General features: G+C 43.1%; 1 protein-coding gene across 2 annotated transcripts in view; it reads right to left on the minus strand.

Annotated features, from left to right (window-relative positions):
- IQUB (IQ motif and ubiquitin domain containing) overlaps positions 1-21,577 on the minus strand; it is a 90,427-nt gene that overhangs the window by 49,396 nt on the left and 19,454 nt on the right. For both annotated transcript variants that reach the window (XM_069764901.1, XM_069764902.1), the window contains 6 exons: positions 21,011-21,145; positions 19,159-19,326; positions 18,838-19,013; positions 16,731-16,886; positions 16,034-16,244; positions 12,019-12,194 (listed from right to left, as the gene is read on the minus strand). In XM_069764901.1, coding sequence (XP_069621002.1) covers positions 12,019-12,194; positions 16,034-16,244; positions 16,731-16,886; positions 18,838-19,013; positions 19,159-19,326; positions 21,011-21,145 — 1,022 coding nt within the window. The remainder of the gene's footprint in view (positions 1-12,018; positions 12,195-16,033; positions 16,245-16,730; positions 16,887-18,837; positions 19,014-19,158; positions 19,327-21,010; positions 21,146-21,577) is intronic.

Consider the following 21,577-nt stretch of genomic DNA (forward strand, 5'->3'; position numbering starts at 1 on the left):
GAAGGAGCTAAGCATCGCGTGGTGGTATTGACTGATCATAAGAACCTTACTTATCTCGAGTCTGCCAAGCGCTTGAATCCTAGACAGGCCCGTTGGTCGTTATTTTTTGCCCGCTTCGATTTTGTGATTTCGTACCTTCCGGGCTCTAAAAATGTGAAGGCGGATGCTCTGTCTAGGAGTTTTGTGCCCGACTCTCCGGGTTCATCTGAGCCGGCGAGTATCCTCAAGGAAGGAGTCATTGTGTCTGCCATCTCCCCTGATTTGCGGCGAGTGTTGCAAAAATTTCAGGCGAATAAACCTGATCGTTGTCCGGCGGAGAAACTGTTCGTCCCTGATAGGTGGACTAGTAAAGTTATCTCTGAACTTCATTGTTCGGTGTTGGCTGGTCATCCTGGAATCTTTGGTACCAGAGAGTTAGTGGCTAGATCCTTCTGGTGGCCATCTCTGTCACGGGATGTACGTACTTTTGTGCAGTCCTGTGGGATTTGTGCTAGGGCTAAGCCCTGCTGTTCACGTGCCAGTGGGTTGCTTTTGCCCTTGCCGGTCCCAAAGAGGCCTTGGACACATATTTCGATGGATTTCATTTCTGACCTTCCCGTTTCTCAAAAGATGTCAGTCATTTGGGTGGTCTGTGATCGCTTTTCTAAAATGGTCCATCTGGTGCCCTTGGTTAAATTGCCTTCCTCCTCTGATTTGGTGCCTTTGTTCTTCCAGCATGTGGTTCGTTTGCATGGCATGCCTGAGAATATTGTTTCTGACAGAGGTTCCCAGTTTGTTTCAAGATTTTGGCGAGCCTTTTGTGGTAGGATGGGCATTGACCTATCTTTTTCCTCGGCTTTCCATCCTCAGACTAATGGCCGGACCGAACGAACCAATCAGACCTTGGAAACATATCTGAGATGTTTTGTTTCTGCAGACCAGGATGATTGGGTGTCCTTTTTGCCGTTGGCTGAGTTCGCCCTTAATAATCGGGCCAGCTCGGCTACCTTGGTCTCTCCATTTTTCTGCAATTCTGGGTTCCATCCTCGTTTCTCTTCAGGACAGGTTGAGTCTTCGGACTGTCCTGGTGTGGATTCTGTGGTGGACAGGTTGCAGCAGATCTGGACTCAGGTAGTGGACAATTTGACCTTGTCCCAGGAGAAGGCTCAACTTTTCGCTAATCGCAGACGCCGTGTGGGTCCCCGACTTCGTGTTGGGGATCTGGTTTGGTTATCTTCTCGTCATATTCCTATGAAGGTTTCCTCTCCTAAATTTAAACCTCGTTTTATTGGTCCGTATAGGATTTCTGAGATTCTCAATCCTGTGTCTTTTCGTCTGACCCTCCCAGACTCCTTTTCCATACATAATGTATTCCATAGGTCGTTGTTGCGGAGATACGTGGCACCTATGGTTCCATCTGTTGAGCCTCCTGCCCCGGTTTTGGTGGAGGGGGAATTGGAGTATATTGTAGAGAAAATTTTGGATTCTCTTGTTTCTAGACGGAAACTCCAGTATCTGGTTAAATGGAAGGGTTATGCTCAGGAAGATAATTCCTGGGTTTTTGCCTCTGATGTCCATGCTCCAGATCTTGTTCGTGCCTTTCATGTGGCTCATCCTGGTCGGCCTGGGGGCTCTGGTGAGGGTTCGGTGACCCCTCCTCAAGGGGGGGTACTGTTGTGAATTCTGTGGCTGAATTCACTCCTGTGGTCACAAGTGGTACTGCAGCTTCTGAGCTTCCTCCCTCAGGTGTTCTGGTGAGCTCGTTGGCTGCTTTGTTATTTAACTCCGCCTGATTCTGTCTTCCTTGCTCCTTGTCAATGTTCCAGTGTTGGATCTGAGCTTCTGGATCTTTCCTGTGGCCTGCTGCTCTGCTTAGATAAGTGCTTCTTTGCTTTTGTTGCTACTTTTTCTGTCTAGCTTGTCAATTCGTTTTGCTGGAAGCTCTGAGACGCAAAGGGTGTACCGCCGTGCCGTTAGTTCGGCACGGTGGGTCTTTTTGCCCCCTTTGCGTGGTTTTTTGCTTTAGGGTTTTTTGTAGACTGCAAAGTTCTCTTTGCTATCCTCGCTCTATCTAGAATATCGGGCCTCACTTTGCTGAATCTATTTCATCCCTACGTTTGTCTTTTCATCTTGCTAACAGTCATTATATGTGGGGGGCTGCCTTTTCCTTTGGGGTATTTCTCTGAGGCAAGTCAGGCTTGTTTTTCTATCTTCAGGCTAGTCAGCTCCTCAGGCTGTGCCGAGTTGCATAGGTAGTGACAGGCGCAATCCACAGCTGCCTTTAGTTGTGTTTAGGATAGGTTCAGGTATTGCGGTCTACAGAGATTCCACGTCTCAGAGCTCATTCTATTGTTTTTGGGTTATTATCAGATCACTGTGTGTGCTCTGATTGCTGGCACACTGTGTCACTGGATTGTCTACATAACAGGGAGTGTGCTCACACTCACACGCTCACAACTGTATACTTAGCCTTTACTGGCTATTAAAATGGGGGACACCCCCCAAAAAAAGATGTGGGGGCCCCCTAAATTAATAACTAGCAAATGCTATGCAGACATTATTAGCCTAGGAAGGGGCCATGGATATTGTTCCCCCCCCCAGGCTAAAAACATCAGCTCTCAGCCGCCTTTTACATGCGCCTTTTCTGGAGCTTTGCCTGGCAATTTTCACTTGCCCTGTAGCGGTAGCAAGTGGGGTTCATATTTGTGGGGTTAATGTCACCTTCATATTGTCCGGTGACATCAAGCCCACGGCTTAGTAATGGAGAGGCGTCTATAAGGCACCCATCCATTACTAATCCTATAGTTGTATTGTAAATAAAGACTCGGCCAGAATAAAGTCCTTTATTAATCTTTTTTAAACCATACTTACTGAACGCATAATCCTCGACTCCCTCGTCTCCTACAACAAAAATAATAAACCACAATGGGGAAAGACATGCAGGGGGGTGAGGAGTGCATAGGAGAGGATTAGATACTGACTGCTGAGCCGTGTATCTAATCCTGTCCTGTGTGATACCGACTGCTGAGCCGTGTATCTAATCCTGTCCTGTGATACCGACTGCTGAGCCGTGTATCTAATCCTGTCCTGTGTGATACTCACTGCTGAGCCGTGTATCTAATCCTGTCCTGTGTGATACCGACTGCTGAGCCGAGTATCTAATCCTGTCCTGTGTGATACCGACTGCTGAGCCGTGTATCTAATCCTGTCCTGTGTGATACCGACTGCTGAGCCGAGTATCTAATCCTGTCCTGTGTGATACTGTGCTGAGCCGTGTATCTAATCCTATCTCGTGTGATACTGTACACAGGACAGGATTAGATACACAGGACTAGATTAGATACAGAGCTCAGCAGTCAGTGTCACACAGGACAGGATTAGCTACAAAGGACAGGATTAGCTACACAGGACTAGCTACACAGGACATGATTAGCTACACAGGACAGGATTAGCTACACAGGACTAGATTAGCTACACAGGACAGAGGTAGCAGTGGTAGGTGGTATATAGAGGCAGGTAGCAGTGGTATATAGAGGCAGGTAGCAGTGGTATATAAAGGCAGGTAGCAGTGGTATATAGAGGCAGGTAGCAGTAGCATATAGAGGCAGGTAGCAGTGGTATATAGAGGCAGGTACAAGTGGTGTATATAGAGGCAGTTAGCAGTGGTATATAGAGGCAGGTAGCACTGGTATATAGAGGCAGGTAGCAATGGTATATAGAGGCAGGTAGCAGTGGTAGGTGGTATATAGAGGCAGGTAGCAGTGGTATATAGAGGCAGGTACAAGTGGTATATATAGAGGCAGGTAGCAGTGGTATATAGAGGTAGGTAGCAGTGGTATATAGAGGCAGGTAGCACTGGTATATAGAGGCAGGTAGCACTGGTATATAGAGGCAGGTAGCAATGGTATATAGAGGCAGGTAGCAGTGGTAGGTGGTATATAGAGGCAGGTAGTGGTATATAGGGGCAGGTAGCAGTGGTATATAGAGGCAGGTAGCAGTTGTATATAGAGGCAGGTAGCAGTGGTATATAGAGGCAGGTAGCAGTGATATATAGAGGCAGGTAGCAGTGGCATATAGAGGCAGGTAGCAGTGGCATATAGAGGCAGGTAGCAGTGGTATATAGAGGCAGGTACAAGTGGTGTATATAGAGGCAGGTAGCAGTGGTATATAGAGGCAGGTAGCACTGGTATATAGAGGCAGGTAGCAATGGTATATAGAGGCAGGTAGTAGTGGTAGGTGGTATATAGAGGCAGGTAGCAGTGGTATATAGGGGCAGGTACAAGTGGTGTATATAGAGGCAGGTAGCAGTGGTATACAGAGGCAGGTAGCACTGGTATATAGAGGCAGGTAGCAATGGTATATAGAGGCAGGAAGCAGTGGTAGGTGGTATATAGAGGCAGGTAGCAGTGGTATATAGGGGCAAGTAGCAGTGGTAGGTGGTATATAGAGGCAGGTAGCAGTGGTAGGTGGTATATAGAGGCAGGTAGCAGTGGTAGGTGTTATACAGGGGCAGGTGGCAGTGGTAGGTGTTATATAGGGGCAGGTGGCAGTGGTAGGTGGTATATAGGGGCAGGTAGCAGTGGTAGGTGGTATATAGGGGCAGGTAGCAGTGGTATATAGGGGTAGGTAGCAGTGGTAGGTGGTATATAGGGGCAGGTAGCAGTGGTAGATGCATAAGAAAAAAAAACCCTGTACTTACCTTCCCTCCTCTCCCAGGAAGTGCTGCATCCTGTTCAGGGCAGAGCAGTGTGACGATCTCCCTGCTGTGCTCTGAACAGGTCGGCAGTGAGCAGTGATTGCAGCCTGTACTGTAATACTAAGTACAGGCTGCAATCACGGCTCCTCCCTGCAGATACTTACCCCGGACCCTCGCTTCCCAGCAGCTTCTCCTCGGCAGTTCCTGCCATCGCACGCACTGAGCTGTGTGTGCGATGACAGAGGAAAATAAAGCAACAAAATGGCCGCGATCTCCTCCCCCAGCTGTAACCTAGCAGCTCAGTGGGCATGCCCAGGTCACAGCTAAGAAGCAGGAGGAGCGGCCTCAATGAAAGAGATGCGGTCGGAGTCCGACCGTTAGCTCCTATGCCCATGGCTGCCGTAAGTGAGGTGTGCAAGTGTCGTGCCCAGACACTTACACCCACACTAATGAAAATGGCAGCCTCCAGTGGTAAAAGTAAATAAATAAAAAAGTATCAAAGTAGTACATTTACTTTTGTATTAAAAATAATTGATTATATAATCAATAATTATTAATACAAAAACTAAAATCACGACCGATTACAGTCATGAATATGCGGCTCCACCTCCCATAGGGGTGGAGCCACATATTCATTACTGTAAATGAGCGGCCCCACGTGACCGCTCATACAGTAGAAGGTGCGGCCAGGACAGGAAGCAGCGCCAGCGAGGGAGCGAGCCGGGTGAGTATTTTAAGAACAGCGGGCGGGCGCACAGGAGGTGGGAGGGGGGTGGGCACATAGAGCTTTATTTTAAACATGAGAAACAAAAAAAAAAAAAGGAATATTCATATCTTCTCTACAGCAAACGCTGCTGCAGGGAAGATATGAATGGGGCTTCAGCACCAGATGCAGGGGACAGCGTTAAACTTTAGCGCTGTCTCCTGCACGGTGGTGTGGTACCCAGTGGGCACACAGGCGGCACACGTGTGCCGCACGTGTGCCGCACTGATGTGCCACAGAAACGCACGGGCACACGGACACGGATAATTCCGGTACCGATTTTTCCAGTACCGGAATTATCTGGACGTGTGAGACTGCCCTAAGAGGGAGGGGTGAAAGCGCACGCTAAAAAGAAAACTGTGAAGAGATGCCCAGTTGGTCTCCAAGGCAGTGCGCAGGTGCTGGGAAAGGTCAAAGAGCCCCGATGCCTGTGCACTGCTGTACTTTACTCTGCACAAAGAGTTACATAGTTATTAAGGTCGAAGGAAGACTATAAGTCCATCTAGTTCAACCCATAGCCTAACCTAACATGCCCTAACATGTTGATCCAGAGGAAGGCAAAAAAAAACCATGTGGCAAAGAGTAAGCTCCACATTGGGGAAAAAAATTCCTTCCCGACTCCACATACGGCAATCAGACTAGTTCCCTGGATCAACGCCCTATCAAGGAATCTAGTGTATATACCCTGTAACATTATACTTTTCCAGAAAGGTATCCAGTCCCCTCTTAAATTTAAGTAATGAATCACTCATTACAACATCATACGGCAGAGAGTTCCATAGTCTCACTGCTCTTACAGTAAAGAATCCACGTCTGTTATTATGCTTAAACCTTTTTTCCTCCAAACGCAGACGATGCCCCCTTGTCCCTGTTTCAGGTCTATGATTAAAAAGATCATCAGAAAGGTCTTTGTACTGTCCCCTCATATATTTATACATTAAAATAAGATCACCCCTTAGTCTTCGTTTTTCCAAACTAAATAGCCCCAAGTGTAATAACCTATCTTGGTATTGCAGACCCCCCAGTCCTCTAATAACCTTGGTCGCTCTTCTCTGCACCCGCTCTAGTTCAGCTATGTCTTTCTTATACACCGGAGACCAGAACTGTGCACAGTATTCTAAGTGTGGTCGAACTAGTGACTTGTATAGAGGTAAAATTATTTTCTCCTCATGAGCATCTATGCCTCTTTTAATGCATCCCATTATTTTATTTGCCTTTGTAGCAGCTGCCTGACACTGGCCACTGAATATGAGTTTGTCATCCACCCATACACCCAGGTCTTTTTCATTGACGGTTTTGCCCAGAGTTTTAGAATTAAGCACACAGTTATACATCTTATTACTTCTACCCAAGTGCATGACCTTACATTTATCCCCATTAAAGCTCATTTGCCATTTATCAGCCCAAGCTTCTAGTTTACATAAATCATCCTGTAATATAAAATTGTCCTCCTCTGTATTAATTACCCTGCAGAGTTTAGTGTCATCTGCAAATATTGAAATTCTACTCTGAATGCCCCCTACAAGGTCATTAATAAATATGTTAAAAAGAAGAGGGCCCAATACTGACCCCTGTGGTACCCCACTGCTAACCGCGACCCAGTCCGAGTGTGCTCCATTAATAACCACCCTTTGTTTCCTATCCCTGAGCCAGCTCTCAACCCACTTACACATATTTTCCCCTATCCCCATTATTCTCATTTTATGTATCAACCTTTTGTGTGGCACCGTATCAAAAGCTTTTGAAAAGTCCATATACACTACATCCACTGGGTTCCCTTGGTCCAATCCGGAACTTACCTCTTCATAGAAACTGATCAAATTAGTCTGACATGAACGGTCCCTAGTAAACCCGTGCTGATACTGGGTCATGAGGTTATTCCTCTTCAGATACTCCAGTATAGCATCCCTTAGAATGCCCTCCAGGATTTTACCCACAGTAGAGGTTAAGCTTACTGGCCGATAATTTCCGAGTTCAGTTTTTGTCCCCATTTTGAATATTGGCACCACATTTGCTATACGCCAGTCCTGTGGTACAGACCCTGTTATTATGGAGTCTCTAAAGATTAAAAATAATGGTCTATCAATAACTGTACTTAATTCCTGCAGTACTCGAGGGTGTATCCCATCCGGGCCCGGAGATTTGTCAATTTTAGTGATTTTTAGACGCCGCCACACTTCCTGCTGGGTTAAGCCGGTGACATTTAATTGGGAATTTTTATCACTAGTCATTTTGTCTGCCATGGGATTTTCTTGTGTAAATACTGATGAAAAGAAGTCATTTAGCATATTGGCTTTTTCCTCATCCTCATCCACCATTTCACCCAGACCATTTTTAAGGGGGCCAACACTATCATTTTTTAGTTTCTTACTATTTATGTAGTTAAAGAATATTTTAGGATTATTTTTACTCTCTCTGGCAATGAGTCTCTCTGTCTCAATCTTTGCTGCCTTGATTTGCTTTTTACAGAATTTATTTAATTTTTTGTATTTATTTAATGCCTCATCACTACCTACTTCCTTTAATTCTCTAAATGCTTTCTTTTTGTCACTTATTGCGCTCCTTACAGCTCTATTTAGCCATATTGGTTTCCTCCTATTTCTAGTATGTTTATTCCCATACGGTATATACTGTGCACAGGTCCTATCCAGGATGCTAATAAATGTCTCCCATTTTCTTTGTGTATTTTTATGTCTCAGGATATCGTCCCAGTTAATTGCACCAAGATCATCTCTCATCCGTTGGAAATTTGCCCTCCTGAAGTTTAGTGTCCTTGTAACCCCTCTATTACAAATCTTATTAAAGGATACATGAAAACTTATTATTTTGTGATCACTATTTCCCAAGTGACCCCCAACCCTTATATTTGCTATGCGGTCTGGCCTGTTGGTTAATATTAGGTCTAGCAGTGCCCCCCTTCTTGTTGGGTCCTGAACCAGTTGTGAAAGGTAATTGTCTCTCATAGTTGTCAAAAACCGATTACCTTTGCTGGAACTGCAGGTTTCTGTTCCCCAATCTATTTCAGGGTAGTTGAAGTCCCCCATAATAATGACTTCTCCTTGAGTCGCAGCTTCATCTATTTGCTTTACGAGGATATTCTCCATTGCTTCCATTATTTTTGGAGATTTATAACAAACCCCTATCAGTAATTTATTATTTTTCCCCCTCCCCTTATCTCCACCCACAGGGATTCTACATTTTCATTAAATTCACCTATATTATCACGCAGGATGGGTTTTAAGGACGATTTTACATACAGACACACCCCTCCCCCTCGCTTATCTGTACGGTCATTTCTGAACAGGCTATAGCCCTGCAAGTTAACAGCCCAGTCATGGCTCTCATCCAGCCATGTCTCAGATACCCCCACCATGTCATAATTATGCTCCAACAACATTAGTTCTAATTCGTCCATTTTGTTGGCGAGGCTTCTGGCATTAGTATACATGCACTTGATGTTCCTCTCTGTACCTCTATTCATTCTTAAATTATTAACTGTTCTAACCCCACCCCCCATGCCACCGCCACCCCCAACTTCCTTATTTGTGCCCAGGTCTCTGTCTGCACTATCTTCCCCTCCTATAAATTGAATACCCTCCCCCCCAATTCCTAGTTTAAACACTCCTCCAACCTTCTAGCCATTTTCTCCCCCAACACAGCTGCACCCTCCCCATTGAAGTGCAGCCCGTCCCTAGCGTAGAGCCTGTAGCCAACTGAGAAGTCGGCCCAGTTCTGCAGGAACCCAAACCCCTCCTTCCTACACCAATTCTTGAGCCACTTATTAACCTCCCTAATCTCCCGTTGCCTCTCTGGCGTGGCACGTGGTACAGGCAGTATTTCGGAAAATACCACGTTGGAGGTCCTTGCTTTCCGCTTGCGGCCTAATTCCCTGAAATCATCTTTAAGGACCTTCCACCTACCTCTAACTTTGTCATTTGTGCCAATGTGCACCATGACCGCTGGGTCCTCACCAGCCCCTCCCAGTAATCTGTCCACCCGATCAGCGATGTGTCGGACTCGAGCGCCAGGTAGGCAGCACACCATTCGACGATCCCTGTCTTTGTGACAGATTGCCCTATCTGTTCCCCTAATAATTGAGTCTCCCACTATCAGCACCTGTCTGGCCTGCCCTGCTCTCCTATTTCCCTCCTTACTGGAGCAGTCACTCCTCCGGCTTTCAGAGGGCATGCCTGGCTGCAGCAGTGCTACCCCTGTACTGTCACCCCCCTCATCTGCCAACTTAGCAAACTTATTGGGGTGTTCCAGATCAGGACTAGCCTCCCTGGCACTCTTCCCTCCACCCCGCTTCCTAACTGTCACCCAGCTTCCTACTTCACCATCCTGCAGCTCCATCCTACCATCCCCCCCCCCCCCCCCTCATCTGTCCCATTGAGCGTCTGCTCCATGAGCAGAAGACTCCTCTCCATATTGTCTATGGATCTCAGTGTTGCCAGCTGCACATTTAGTGTCAGAATCTGGGCTTCCAAATGCTCAATGTGCTCACATCTCGCACAGCAGTATGCACCCTCGATCGGCTGCTCAAGGACTGCATACATGTGGCAAGATGTGCACTGGATGGCATTAACAAGAGTGGAGCACATTTCCTAATGGGGATTGTACCAGACAGAAAAGTTAAATTAAAAAAAATAAAAAATAAATAATATAAAAAAAATAAATAAATACAAAGAATTAATAAGAAACATACAGCAATTCAGTAATTCCTCCCCTGGAAACTCCCTGAATCCAAAGTCACTGAATCACAAGTCACACTTACCGCCGTCCACACTTACGCTCTGGTCACACTCAGCTCGCTCACACTCGCTATGCTGAAGATTTATAGATTTTTTTTTTCTCTAGTTCCCTTAAGAGCAATCCACCTTGCTGTTCAAATGCACTTCCAAAAAAGTTCGGTAATCCAGCTCCAGGAAAAAGGGAAAATTCTGATGTATTAAAAAAAAAACGAGCCAGCTGGCTATCTACAAAAGGTTTTTTTAAATGTGGCTCTTCTCCATGCAAAACCTGTTTGTTCTCGAAAAAAACCGCAACCTTCACGGGCACCAATCATCAGAAAATTTACAATATAAAAGACTTTATCAATTGTAACACAGACCATGTCATTTATATCATAGAATGTGTCTCATGCAATCTGTATTATATTGGATCTACCATCCGTAAATTGAAAGATAGATTCTGTGAACACTCATATGATATTACACAATCTACATTGAGACATGTCTCCAGCGCTTCCAATCACTTCATACAAACTCATAACAGGAACACCTCATCATTGAAAGTCTATGCGATTGAACATATTCATAAGAATTCACGGGGTGGAGATAGAGAAAGGATCTTGTGTGACCGAGAGGCTTTTTGGATACTGTGTCTAAACACTCGAGCTCCCTCTGGTTTAAATCTTAGAAGAGAAATGATGTTGTACTATTAGTTTTGTTGTATGTCGTAACAGATAACTTTGTTTTCTTTTTTCTATTAATATTTTTCTTGATATTTTTATGCATTTTAATCTGATTTTCTTGTTTTGTTTTTTTTCCTCTTTTTTGTGTATGTTCTCACCAGGATGGATTTTGGGTGCATGTTGATTGTCTTTTGAGTTTGTTAATTACTTATTTCTTTCACCTGTTTTGTTCATTTATATCTACCTGCTGAAACTCTTTCCTCATGCTTTCCTCATGCTGAAGACTAAGAACACGTTTGTGTTCGAAACGCGTACAGCGAGGGCTGATATGTGATCCTATGCCTAGCCACCTATTGGGATCGACTATTTTATGGATTTGTTTCAATAAAGTTTATTGGATTTTAATACATCAGAATTTTCCCTTTTTCCTGGAGCTGGATTACCGAACTCTTTGTGCTTCTACCACGTCCTGGGCTGGACGTTTTCCCTGCTCGGATGTCTGTATCGCTTGAGGATCCATGTTGGGTGAGCTGAAAAATTTTTTTTAATTTTTTTTGTACAGTACTTTACTCTGCCCAAGTCAGGACAATGAAGTACACCTGCGCAGGAGCGCAATGCCGGGGAAGCTGTGTTGATGACGTAGGGATGCATCATCGAAACGAAGCAAAAAGCAGGATGGCATCGCAAGAAGAGAGGTGCAGAACCAAGACCAGCGACACCCCTCGGAGCGGACCGCACCGCCCCACTGGTGATTATAATATGAATTTTTCTTGTCTAACAGATGGGGTTGGGGGCAGATATACAGCATTATAGAATGCGGATTATCAGGCCTGAAGGAGGTGGTATTCTCATATCGGTCAAACCTGGTGTACTAGTAAGCCTATTATTACAAGAGCCTATATCCCCCAGCTGCAGTTTGTTTAAAAAAAAAAACAAAAAAACATTCTGCTATACTGACCCTTCTTGTATCCAGCGCTGAGCCTCAGCTACTGCACTAGGTGTTTGGTATTGGTGTTTGGTATTGTTTGCAATGCTGCTATCACACTGACATCTTGCCACAGAGTTTTGGTGCAAAAAAACAATACAAAGAGCAGGAAATACACAATGTGAGAAATCAACCTCATGCTTATTTCTACCCACTCATACATGAAGTGCAGAAGTACAGACCTTATTTAGAAGATTTTGTATAGCTCTCTGCTGGTTCTCTTCACCTGCATCTATTCTGTGCCTGCCAATGGAGCTGATCAATTGAGTCTCTTGTTCCAGAAGAGCACAAAGGGCCGCTTTCCTTTCAGCACCAGTATAGGTTTGATTAATTCGCTCAACCTCTTCTTTTCTCCATACTAAAAAAAAACACAGTTACAAAATTTTCTTCAGCATACAATTATTATTATTAATTGAATCTAAAATTTAATATGTAAAAATGAAAATCACGGTTTAGAAAATGTAATATCAATATAAACTATTTTTAAATTATTTTTTTTAAAACAACAGCATAATCTTTTTCTTAAACAGAGCTCTATATTGAAAATAAACCACACAAGTAAATAGAAAAAAAAGGGTTTTATTATGCTAAACCCCCTTAAAGAGGACTTTTCACCAGTTTTTTAAGCATGTTAACCATTTTCTTACGTCTGACGCACTATTACATCATATGTTGGATCGCTGACTTTGATGTGGGCTCAGGAGCTGAGCCTGCATCTTTCGGCAAATGATGGCTGTGTTATTCAGCCTCTAGAAGCCATAAGTGGAGCTGAGGTCCGCCCACAGCTTTTAACCTCCTGTTCATCATTGCAGTCAATTTGGGACAGTAGCATTAGCAGTGTACTCATCGGTGTTGCCACAATGCAGCTGCAGGGCATCACTGGGATGCCATGGCAGCCGGGGATCTACTGAAGACCCACATGCCTGACATGATGGTGCTCATTTCAATGTCAGCCGTAGTAGACCATGATATATATTAAACAGTAAAATACTATTGCATTGCTGTATATAGTGCAAGCAATCGGTCGATCGCAGATACAAGTCCCCTAAGGGAACTAACAAATACAGTGAAAAGAAAAGTTTTTAAATATACAGAATAAAACCTCAAATCAACCTAATTTCCCCCCATTCAAAATAAAGATATACAAAAATACATATACTGTATGTGCTATCTACAAAAGTATAATCTATGAAAACATAAAATTAATTAACTCAATCGGTAAAACAATAATGAGAAAAAAAAACAAAACAGAATTTTGATGTTTCAGACGAAGCAACACCGCAAAAAAAAATGCAATAAGAAGCCATTAGATCATTAAATGTACCACAGAATTGCATCAATAAAAATCAGCGAAGCCTGCAAAAATAAAGCCCACACACAGTTCCATCTAGTGAAAATGTTAAGGGTTTTTAAAAAATGTTAACACAAGCAAAAAATGTAAAAAATTTCTGATTGTGTTTCACCCCTTAAATAAATAAAAACTATGCATTTTTTAGTATCGCTGCAATCATACTGATCTGAAGAATCAATCTCCCAGGTTATTTTCACTGTATAAGGAAAGCTGTAAAAACAAAACCCCAAAATTGCACTTTTTTGCAATTTTGCCACTTTTTTTCTCATCTTCCAGCACATCACAAAATAAAAAGGATGGTGTCTATTAAAAGTACAACTTGTTCTGCAAAAAAAAACAAGTCCAACAGAGCTGAGTGTAATTACAGCCACTTTCATCTCACAGCAGTCAGTGGGGGAAAATAGGGATACAACAGAGCTGAGTGTGACTACAAACACTTCCAGATGTCATCTCACAGCAGTCAGTGGGGGGGAATAGGGATACAACAGAGCTGAGTGTGACTACAAACACTTCCAGATGTCATCTCACAGCAGTCAGTGGGAGGGGGGGGATAGGGATACAACAGTGCTGAGTATGACTACAAACACTTCCAGACGTCATCTCACAGCAGTCAATGTGGCAGAATGGGGAAAGAGCAGAACTCAGTATGATTACAAACACTTCCATCTTTAATCACACGGCAGTCATTATGGAGGGAGTGGGAGTACTGACTATCCTGAAAAGAAAGCTGGAAGTAGCTGTAATCACACTCAGCTCTGCAGTATCCCACTTCCCTCACACTGACTGCTGAGATGAAAGGTTATTTATAAGGCCGGGATCACACATGCGAGAAACACGTCCGTGTCTCGCATGTGAAATCCAAGCTCTGGCGCCGGCACTCCAGAGCGGAGCGTGTGGCTCCATGTGTTGCTATGCGGCCGCACGCTCCGCTCCACAGTGCCGGCGCCAGAGCTTGGATTTCACATGCGAGACACGGACGTGTTTCTCGTATGTGTGATCCCGGCCTAATACACATAGTTCTGCACTATACCACACAATAACTGCAGAGATCAAGGAGAAGAGCAAGGCTGTTTGTCATTACGTGTCTCACACAGGAGAAAGCCTGCTCTAAGCCTACCTTTTTTTGCCCTCATGCTTATAATTAGTAAATGTCATACAAAGGAAAAAGTACACAGCCCCAGTAAAAATGTCCCCATTCTTCCTCTGTTTCAGTTTTCCGTTCTTTTTATAGCATATGTGTAAGTGTACTTTTTTGTATTTATTGGGTGGTCTTAAAAAACTGCACAATATTGAAAGTAAAAACAGCAGAATTGCGATAATGGTACAAAATGTAATCTCATAGCAGTGCGATGGCATTTTTTAATATGCTTTCCACTAAATTCTAAGGATGTGCTCACGGTGCGTTATTTCTGCCAGAATTGGCCCAAAAATGCCAGCAAAGTCAATGAAAATCCTGAAGTGCGGTGCACATAATCAGTATTTTTCCTTTCAGGATTTGCTGTGCATTTAAATTCGCAGCATGTCAATTCTTTGTACGTTTTTGCCTGTGTTTGCACAGGATAAAAAACGCATGCAAAAATGCACCAAAAATGCTGTGGATTTTCCGCAGCGTTTTTGCTGCCGAGAGATGCAGAAACTTTGCAGAAATTTCTACAAGTAAATACTCAACAGGCGCACATAGCCTTAGGCTGCCGTCACACTATCAGTATTTGGTCAGTATTTTACATCAGTATTTGTAGCCAAAACCAGGAGTGGAACAATTAGAGGAAAAGTATAATAGAAACATATGCACCACTTCTGCATTTATCACCCACTCCTGGTTTGGCTGAGAAATACTGATGTAAAATACTGACCAAATACTGCTAGTGTGACGGCAGCCTAATACTTTTTGCAATTCAAATAATGCTGACCGTTTCATACTTCTTCATCTGCAACCTGACACAAGATTTCTTTTAAAAAGTAAATGAAAGTTAAGTTCAGACATCCTCAAGTGGCTGGGAATACAGAATTCAGATTCTGAATCAGTGAAAATCATTTCCGGCTCACTTCATTGGGGTATACAGTGAACCATGGGACAGCTTGCTGCCACCTGGAGGATGACACTATTATTACATTCTAAATTAAAATTGGCTCCTCCCCAGCAGACTATACCTCGTCTGCTAACCTCAAGTTCCCTCAGTTTTGTTTAGTGTCACTTGGAGGCAAGGTCTGTCCCAGATTTATCTTATTTGTTAGGTTAGACATTAACCATTTTTCCTTTTGCCCTGCACCTCCTCATCTCATCGAGCACCAGCTCTCACAACCAAGAGGCTTGCACCCCAGGCTGTTTAATTGCCTCTATGCTGTGATCAAAATCAATATAGGATGTCTTTGTGAGAGCCTGATCGTCGTCATGGCAACCTGAGGTTGATGCTCTGTATATGAATTCGGCAAACTGCAATCTGACTAGTTAGGGCATACTATGTTTTTATTTATGTTAGGCGCATTAAAGGGGTTGTCTGTCCAAGTTTGTGATGAGTCTGAAGTCATTCTATGTGCCTGCAGACTACTGAATGCTCAAAGTGCGCACTAAACACTGTCAGGATTCTCTGGTGCGGGCAGTTAGTGTGGGAGGTCATGAAGCAAAGAGGATGGCCAAAAAGATAAAAATACTTTTTATCATTACAGACAAGACTTTATACCTTATATGTTGTACTGAATGACTGAACATATGGGTGTAGTATATACAGAGAGCAAAAACTAATGCAGACAACACTCTCGGCAAGTATCTGGTCCTTCCATACAGCAGGCGGGGGACTAGCTACCAAAGGTAAACAGTATTATGTGATAAAGCGCTTTCCACCTACATTCAAGAGCGTGATAGAGCAACTCAAAGTCTTCCTTGTTCTTTGGGTTCATTCTGCGCTCATAATCTTTCCGGAGTCTTTCCTCCTTCTCTTTCCTTTTTCTTACTTCCTCTCTTTCCTCCCATTCCAACCTCAGCTTCCTCTCTTCTCTCAATTGCTGCACCACTTCTTTAGCATGGAAACGCCGGAAATAGGTCTGTATCGTAATTACCTGAAAAAAAATGTATATTATACTGCTGAATTCTTATTTCAAGTAAGTATAAGCATGTCTTCTTTTGAAAGGCTCAACCTCCTAAGCAGCGCATATACAATGGATGTACTGTATGTGATGTGCTTGGCGCATATGCCCCTTTAAAGGGAACCTTTCATGTGAAAAACTGCTAATAACCAGCAGATATGGGGTTAATCATGTTCTGATGACATGTGGCCACCGTACTGAAAGCCTGGGAGGAAATTAACTTTACTCCTCAGCCGCGGGTTTTCAGCCTGTGCCGGATGAGGTTACAGCTGCCACTCACTATGTATTGAACGGTGACAGAAGCTGTGCCCACCACATCTCTATGTCTGAAATCTCGAGGCTGCCAGGCTACAGCAAATGACAAATATACTGCATCTGGTGTTACCATTTCCCAATCTTTCACTCCCTAGTCATTCCCATAGTGTTATGGAAGACAACTGTACACATCTAGTCACTTACTGCTTTCAGCCTGCGTGCATGGAATTCGTCAGCAGTGACGTATTTCTTCGGCTCTATTAGTCTGTCGGTAATATTTGCCACATAGCAACTGATTTTTGTCATTTGTGTTGCCATTGTGTTCCTTGATTGTTCCAGCTTGTTCTTTTCAAAAACTGTCTAAAAAAGAAAATGAGATTGTAATATGTAAAAACAGTACAATAGGGGATGATGTATAAAATAATTTTCAGTGATAGCAGAAGTGGCATTGGTATCATGTTACAGTAATGGTTAACTCTATCTGTATGGAAAACAGAACATACAGGGAAAATGTATTAATATCATTTGTTTAGTGACCGAGGGGGACTAGACAGTCTTAAGCTGGCCATACACATTAGATAGCTGTTGGCGGAAGTAAAGTACAGCTATTACTCCAACTCTCCCATATGTGAACTGTTCAAGCCTTGTCTCCTGTCATAGACTGTCCAGGGACTGTCGGGAGGTCCCAATATACATTAGGTGGTTGTCCGATCCTGACGAAATAGGCAGATTTGGTCAACTTTTATTTAATATGCAAGGTGACCTTTAAGGGGTGTGACCAGAAACATTCCCATGTCCCATTCACATGACAGATTATATCAAAGGAGTTAAGACAACTACATGTTGAATTTTGGACTGCCAATCCTTTTGTTCTTGGTGAGATAAGCCGTCGCCAAAGGAGTCTGGCAGTGTCTATATCGTAGAGAATAAAGGAGCTATCAACCAAGAGAGTGCCCCCGTGTATGGAGATTTTGGGAAAGATAGCTAGCAGCTGAACAATCGCCCGAGTCGTTCAGCCATCAGCTATCTGTTGTCTATGGTTATTATGACTGAACAGGACGCTGTGCTCTTTCCTGCAATAAGGAGACACCTATATAACATGGGAATGGTTGGTGATATCAACTTCCTGTTTGTGGCATATTAGTATATGGGAGGGGGAAAGCTTTTCAAGATGGGTGGTGACCATGGAGGCCAATTTGAAGTCGGCCATCTTGGATCCATCTTTATTTTTTCCAATGGGTATTTCAGTTGCAGGGACATCAATGAAATGTGTAACAGATGATTTGAGCGAGTACACGTTTCTTCCAGCTCACACCATTGAGAGTGCCACTTGTCTTGCTTTCCTCTGAAACCCCATGAATTAATAGATGTTTTAAGATGAGAACCACGAAACGCAAGATATGAAGATTATTATCTGGATATTTTTGTTTGACCCCATCTATCTTTTGAATTGGGTGTGGTAGTGTCGGCATTTTTTTCCTTTTGGTCTTTAAGGACACTTGTGTATTCGACCACTTTTTCTAGCATAACAAGCTTAAGGAAAATGCTGGCAGTATTTTTCCTCAAAGCGTTTTTAGCATTTTTTGTGTTGTTTCTTTGGACAGTTTTGCTACTGATGGTTTTTTTTCATACAGTAGTGAACAGCTTCTAAGTAGTGATGAGTGAATATACTCGTTATTTGAGATTTCTCGAGCATGCTCGGGGGTCCTCAGAGTATTTTTTTAGTGCTCGGAGATTTAGTTTTCTTGCTGCATCTGAATGATTTACATCTGTTAGCCAGCATAAGTACATGTGGGGGTTGCCCGGTTGCCAGGGAATCCCCACATGTAATCAAGCTGGCTGACAGAAGTAAATCATTCAGCTGCGTCAAGAAAAACTAAATCTCCGAGCACTAAAAAATACTCGGAGGACCCCCGAGCGTGCTCGAGAAATCTCGAGTAAGGAGTATATTCGCTCATCACTACATCTAAGCTGAAGCCACCTTAAGAATGATCAGGTCACTTCTTTTAACCATTCCATGTCTTCCTAAGCTTCATGCGATTAAAAGAAGCTTGCATATATGCACAGTAAGTCATTCTTTGTAACATTATTTAAATGCTTTTTCAAACTGGTTTCGGCGTGAACCCGCATGAAAAAGAAACGGTGTGTACATACCCTTAAAGTATAGGTGTCACACCAGCAGCAGAGGTCTGTGCTATTTTATTTAGTAAAGAAGTATAGTCTGCAGGCAGGGCTGACTGTGAACAAATGAACAAATCTTTAACGTATTCCAATCTATTTTTAAGATAAATCTTTATTACTCAGATCATACCTGTGTATCTCTGCAGAACACTACAATGTCTTTTTGTGGTCTCTTTTTAGGTACCGTTTGAGTCCCAGCATGATGAAACACTGCACCAGTCACTTTATGGCGATATCCACCCAAGTAAGGCTTACGGTAGTTAAGCCTTTCAATTTCTACTGCTATATCTTCATAGGATTCATCTCCTACGTAGAAATATACACCACATAAAAAACAGATATCAGATACTTCCAAGAAGCATTTCCAAAAAATAAACGGAGAAATAAAAATTATATTTTGTAAAGTTATTATGTTTAACATGAAAAAAAGTAAAATATAAAAGAGTCAAACCTGTCTGTACCCTAACGGTAATGACATCTGGCATGCTGTATTCATGCTGAAGTTTCACAGCTTTAATTGGATAGTTTTCAGGATCCATTGACTGCATGTCCAGCTGGATCATTCCATGGGGTCTAATGCCGAGGTCCACGAGAGTCTCACCGTCTTCTACAATTCGCCCTAAAGTGACATCAAACTACTGAACACTAAGCCTCATGTGCTGTGGAATTATGGATAGCGTGATATTGATATTTATGTGATAGATATAAAGTACTAGTAGAAAGCCTGGCTCAGGCCGGTGATATGGAAACGTATTACCCATCCGGTTGGTACCACTCACACTGAAGCACTGTGCAGGGATGTACAGAGTGAATTATGCAATAGCAGCCGGCAACAGTTAAGTGATGCAAGAGCAGCTGAGCCTAATGTGCCGGTCAGTGTGGTGAGAACCGCTGTCCACTACACTGCTGAGTTATGGACGCTTCATCCTCCTCCTCCCACGGCTGTACAGTCCGGTACAGCGCTTCCCTGTGGGCACTGACTGTAAGTGTAGCAAGAAGTGCTCTCCGCCACACTGTAGAGTGGGTGGCACAACATCGTTCTCCGTCAACCCCCATCCTCCAGCTGTTGAGTGCCGACCACAGCATCCTCTACAGTATAAATGATTAGGTGTCAAGTCCCTCTCTACTGACCAACACATATAAATGCCTTACCGTATCATGTGCTCATCCAACCATATAGCAGCTGTATTTACAAAATGACACAGGAGATGATATATTAGATTATGCAATGCAGAAGATGGCGTGCACACAGCTGTAGGATGAGGTGTCAGTGGAAGGGAGTGGCAAACTCCTGCATCACCTAGGAGAGACATTTTCACCGCACGCTCGAAAGTTTTCATGCAAATTTTAATTATTATTCAACACAACTGTAAGTGGCGGACAAAGTGGAGCCATATACAGCTATGGCAAAAATTAAGAGACCACCCCATCTAAACCCTGTCATGGGCAGCCCGATCTCCAGACCTGAACCCCATTGAAAACCTCTGGAATGTAATCAAGAGGATGATGGATAGTCACAAGCCATGAAACAAAGAAGAACTGCTTACATTTGCGGCATAAGCAGTGTGAAAGACTGGTGGAAAGCATGCCAAGACGCATGAACGCTGTGATTAAAAATCATGGTTATTCCACAAAATATTGATTTCTGAACTCTTCCTGAGGTAAAACATTAGTATTGGTGTTTCTAAATGATTATGAACTTGTTTTCTTTGCATTATTTGAGGTCTAAAAGCACTGGGGGTTTTTTTATTTTGACCATTTTTCTTTGTCCGAAAAAAAATACAAAATTTATTGCTTGGAAACTCAGAGACATGTTGTCAGAAGTTTATAGACTAAAAGAACAATTTACATTTTACTCAAAAATATACTTATAAAGAGAAAAATCAGACAAACTGAACATTTTGCAGTGGTCTCTTAATTTTTGCCAGAGCTGTACAATAAAAGCGACTCTAACGTTTCTCTAACATAGCAGGCGGTGCAGGAGCGCCCTGACAGCCAACTCTATTAAGAAATCTGCCATAAACCAGACGCCCTTTCTTTTTTTCTACTTCCTCCTCATAAAAAATACAGCAACTGACTGACAAATATAATCTCTAATCCAAGTGATGTTTTTCCCTCCACAAGTATTGACTAGGGATGAGCGGACCCGTGGAAGTTCGCGTTCTGGTACCCGACTCAAACTTTATTCCACTAACTGTCCGTTACGAACGCCAAACTTTTAAGTTTGGGTTCACTCATCTCTAGTGCTGACGGTACTGTTAGCTGGAAAGTATTCCGCAAACTGCCACATGTGGATCTCTGACCTTCAAACATTATCCTTATGACGGCTTCTGGAATTTTCATCTGAGATGCAAAGTAATTCTTGAGGTGCTCAATAGATTTTCCAATAGAAAATGCAACTGTGATTACTTGGCCATCTGGTGTTAGCATCACCTTTACTGAAATGAAGAAAATAGTGACTTTAGTTCATCACGCACTTGTAGCTCCTTCTCAGTGTATTAGTGCTATAGTTAGTTTATCGATTCTGCTTATAATTCAGCCAGTATTATTGGGTATGAATTGTGGAAAGGCACAGACTGCGTAGTGCAAAATCTCAACCTCTTCCAGTCTATTCATGCTGAGATAATAAAGTATTTGCCTCACATTACCAATTCCTGGTTGAATACGTTACCCAGCGTCTGCCTAAAAACTTGCCAAATGAAATGACATGCCACCTCACTCCAATATGGTCACTGGGAATCGGCAGTGCTCTGACCAGAGTTTTGTCCCTATCACAAACATGAAGGGTTATTCTCAGAATTGCATTTTTTTTTTGCAAAGCACAGTATACTTATTGTTAATATACAGACTAAACCCATCATAAGTTTTTT

The sequence above is a fragment of the Ranitomeya imitator genome, chromosome 4, assembly GCF_032444005.1.
Source record: "Ranitomeya imitator isolate aRanImi1 chromosome 4, aRanImi1.pri, whole genome shotgun sequence".
NCBI lineage: Eukaryota > Metazoa > Chordata > Amphibia > Anura > Dendrobatidae > Ranitomeya > Ranitomeya imitator.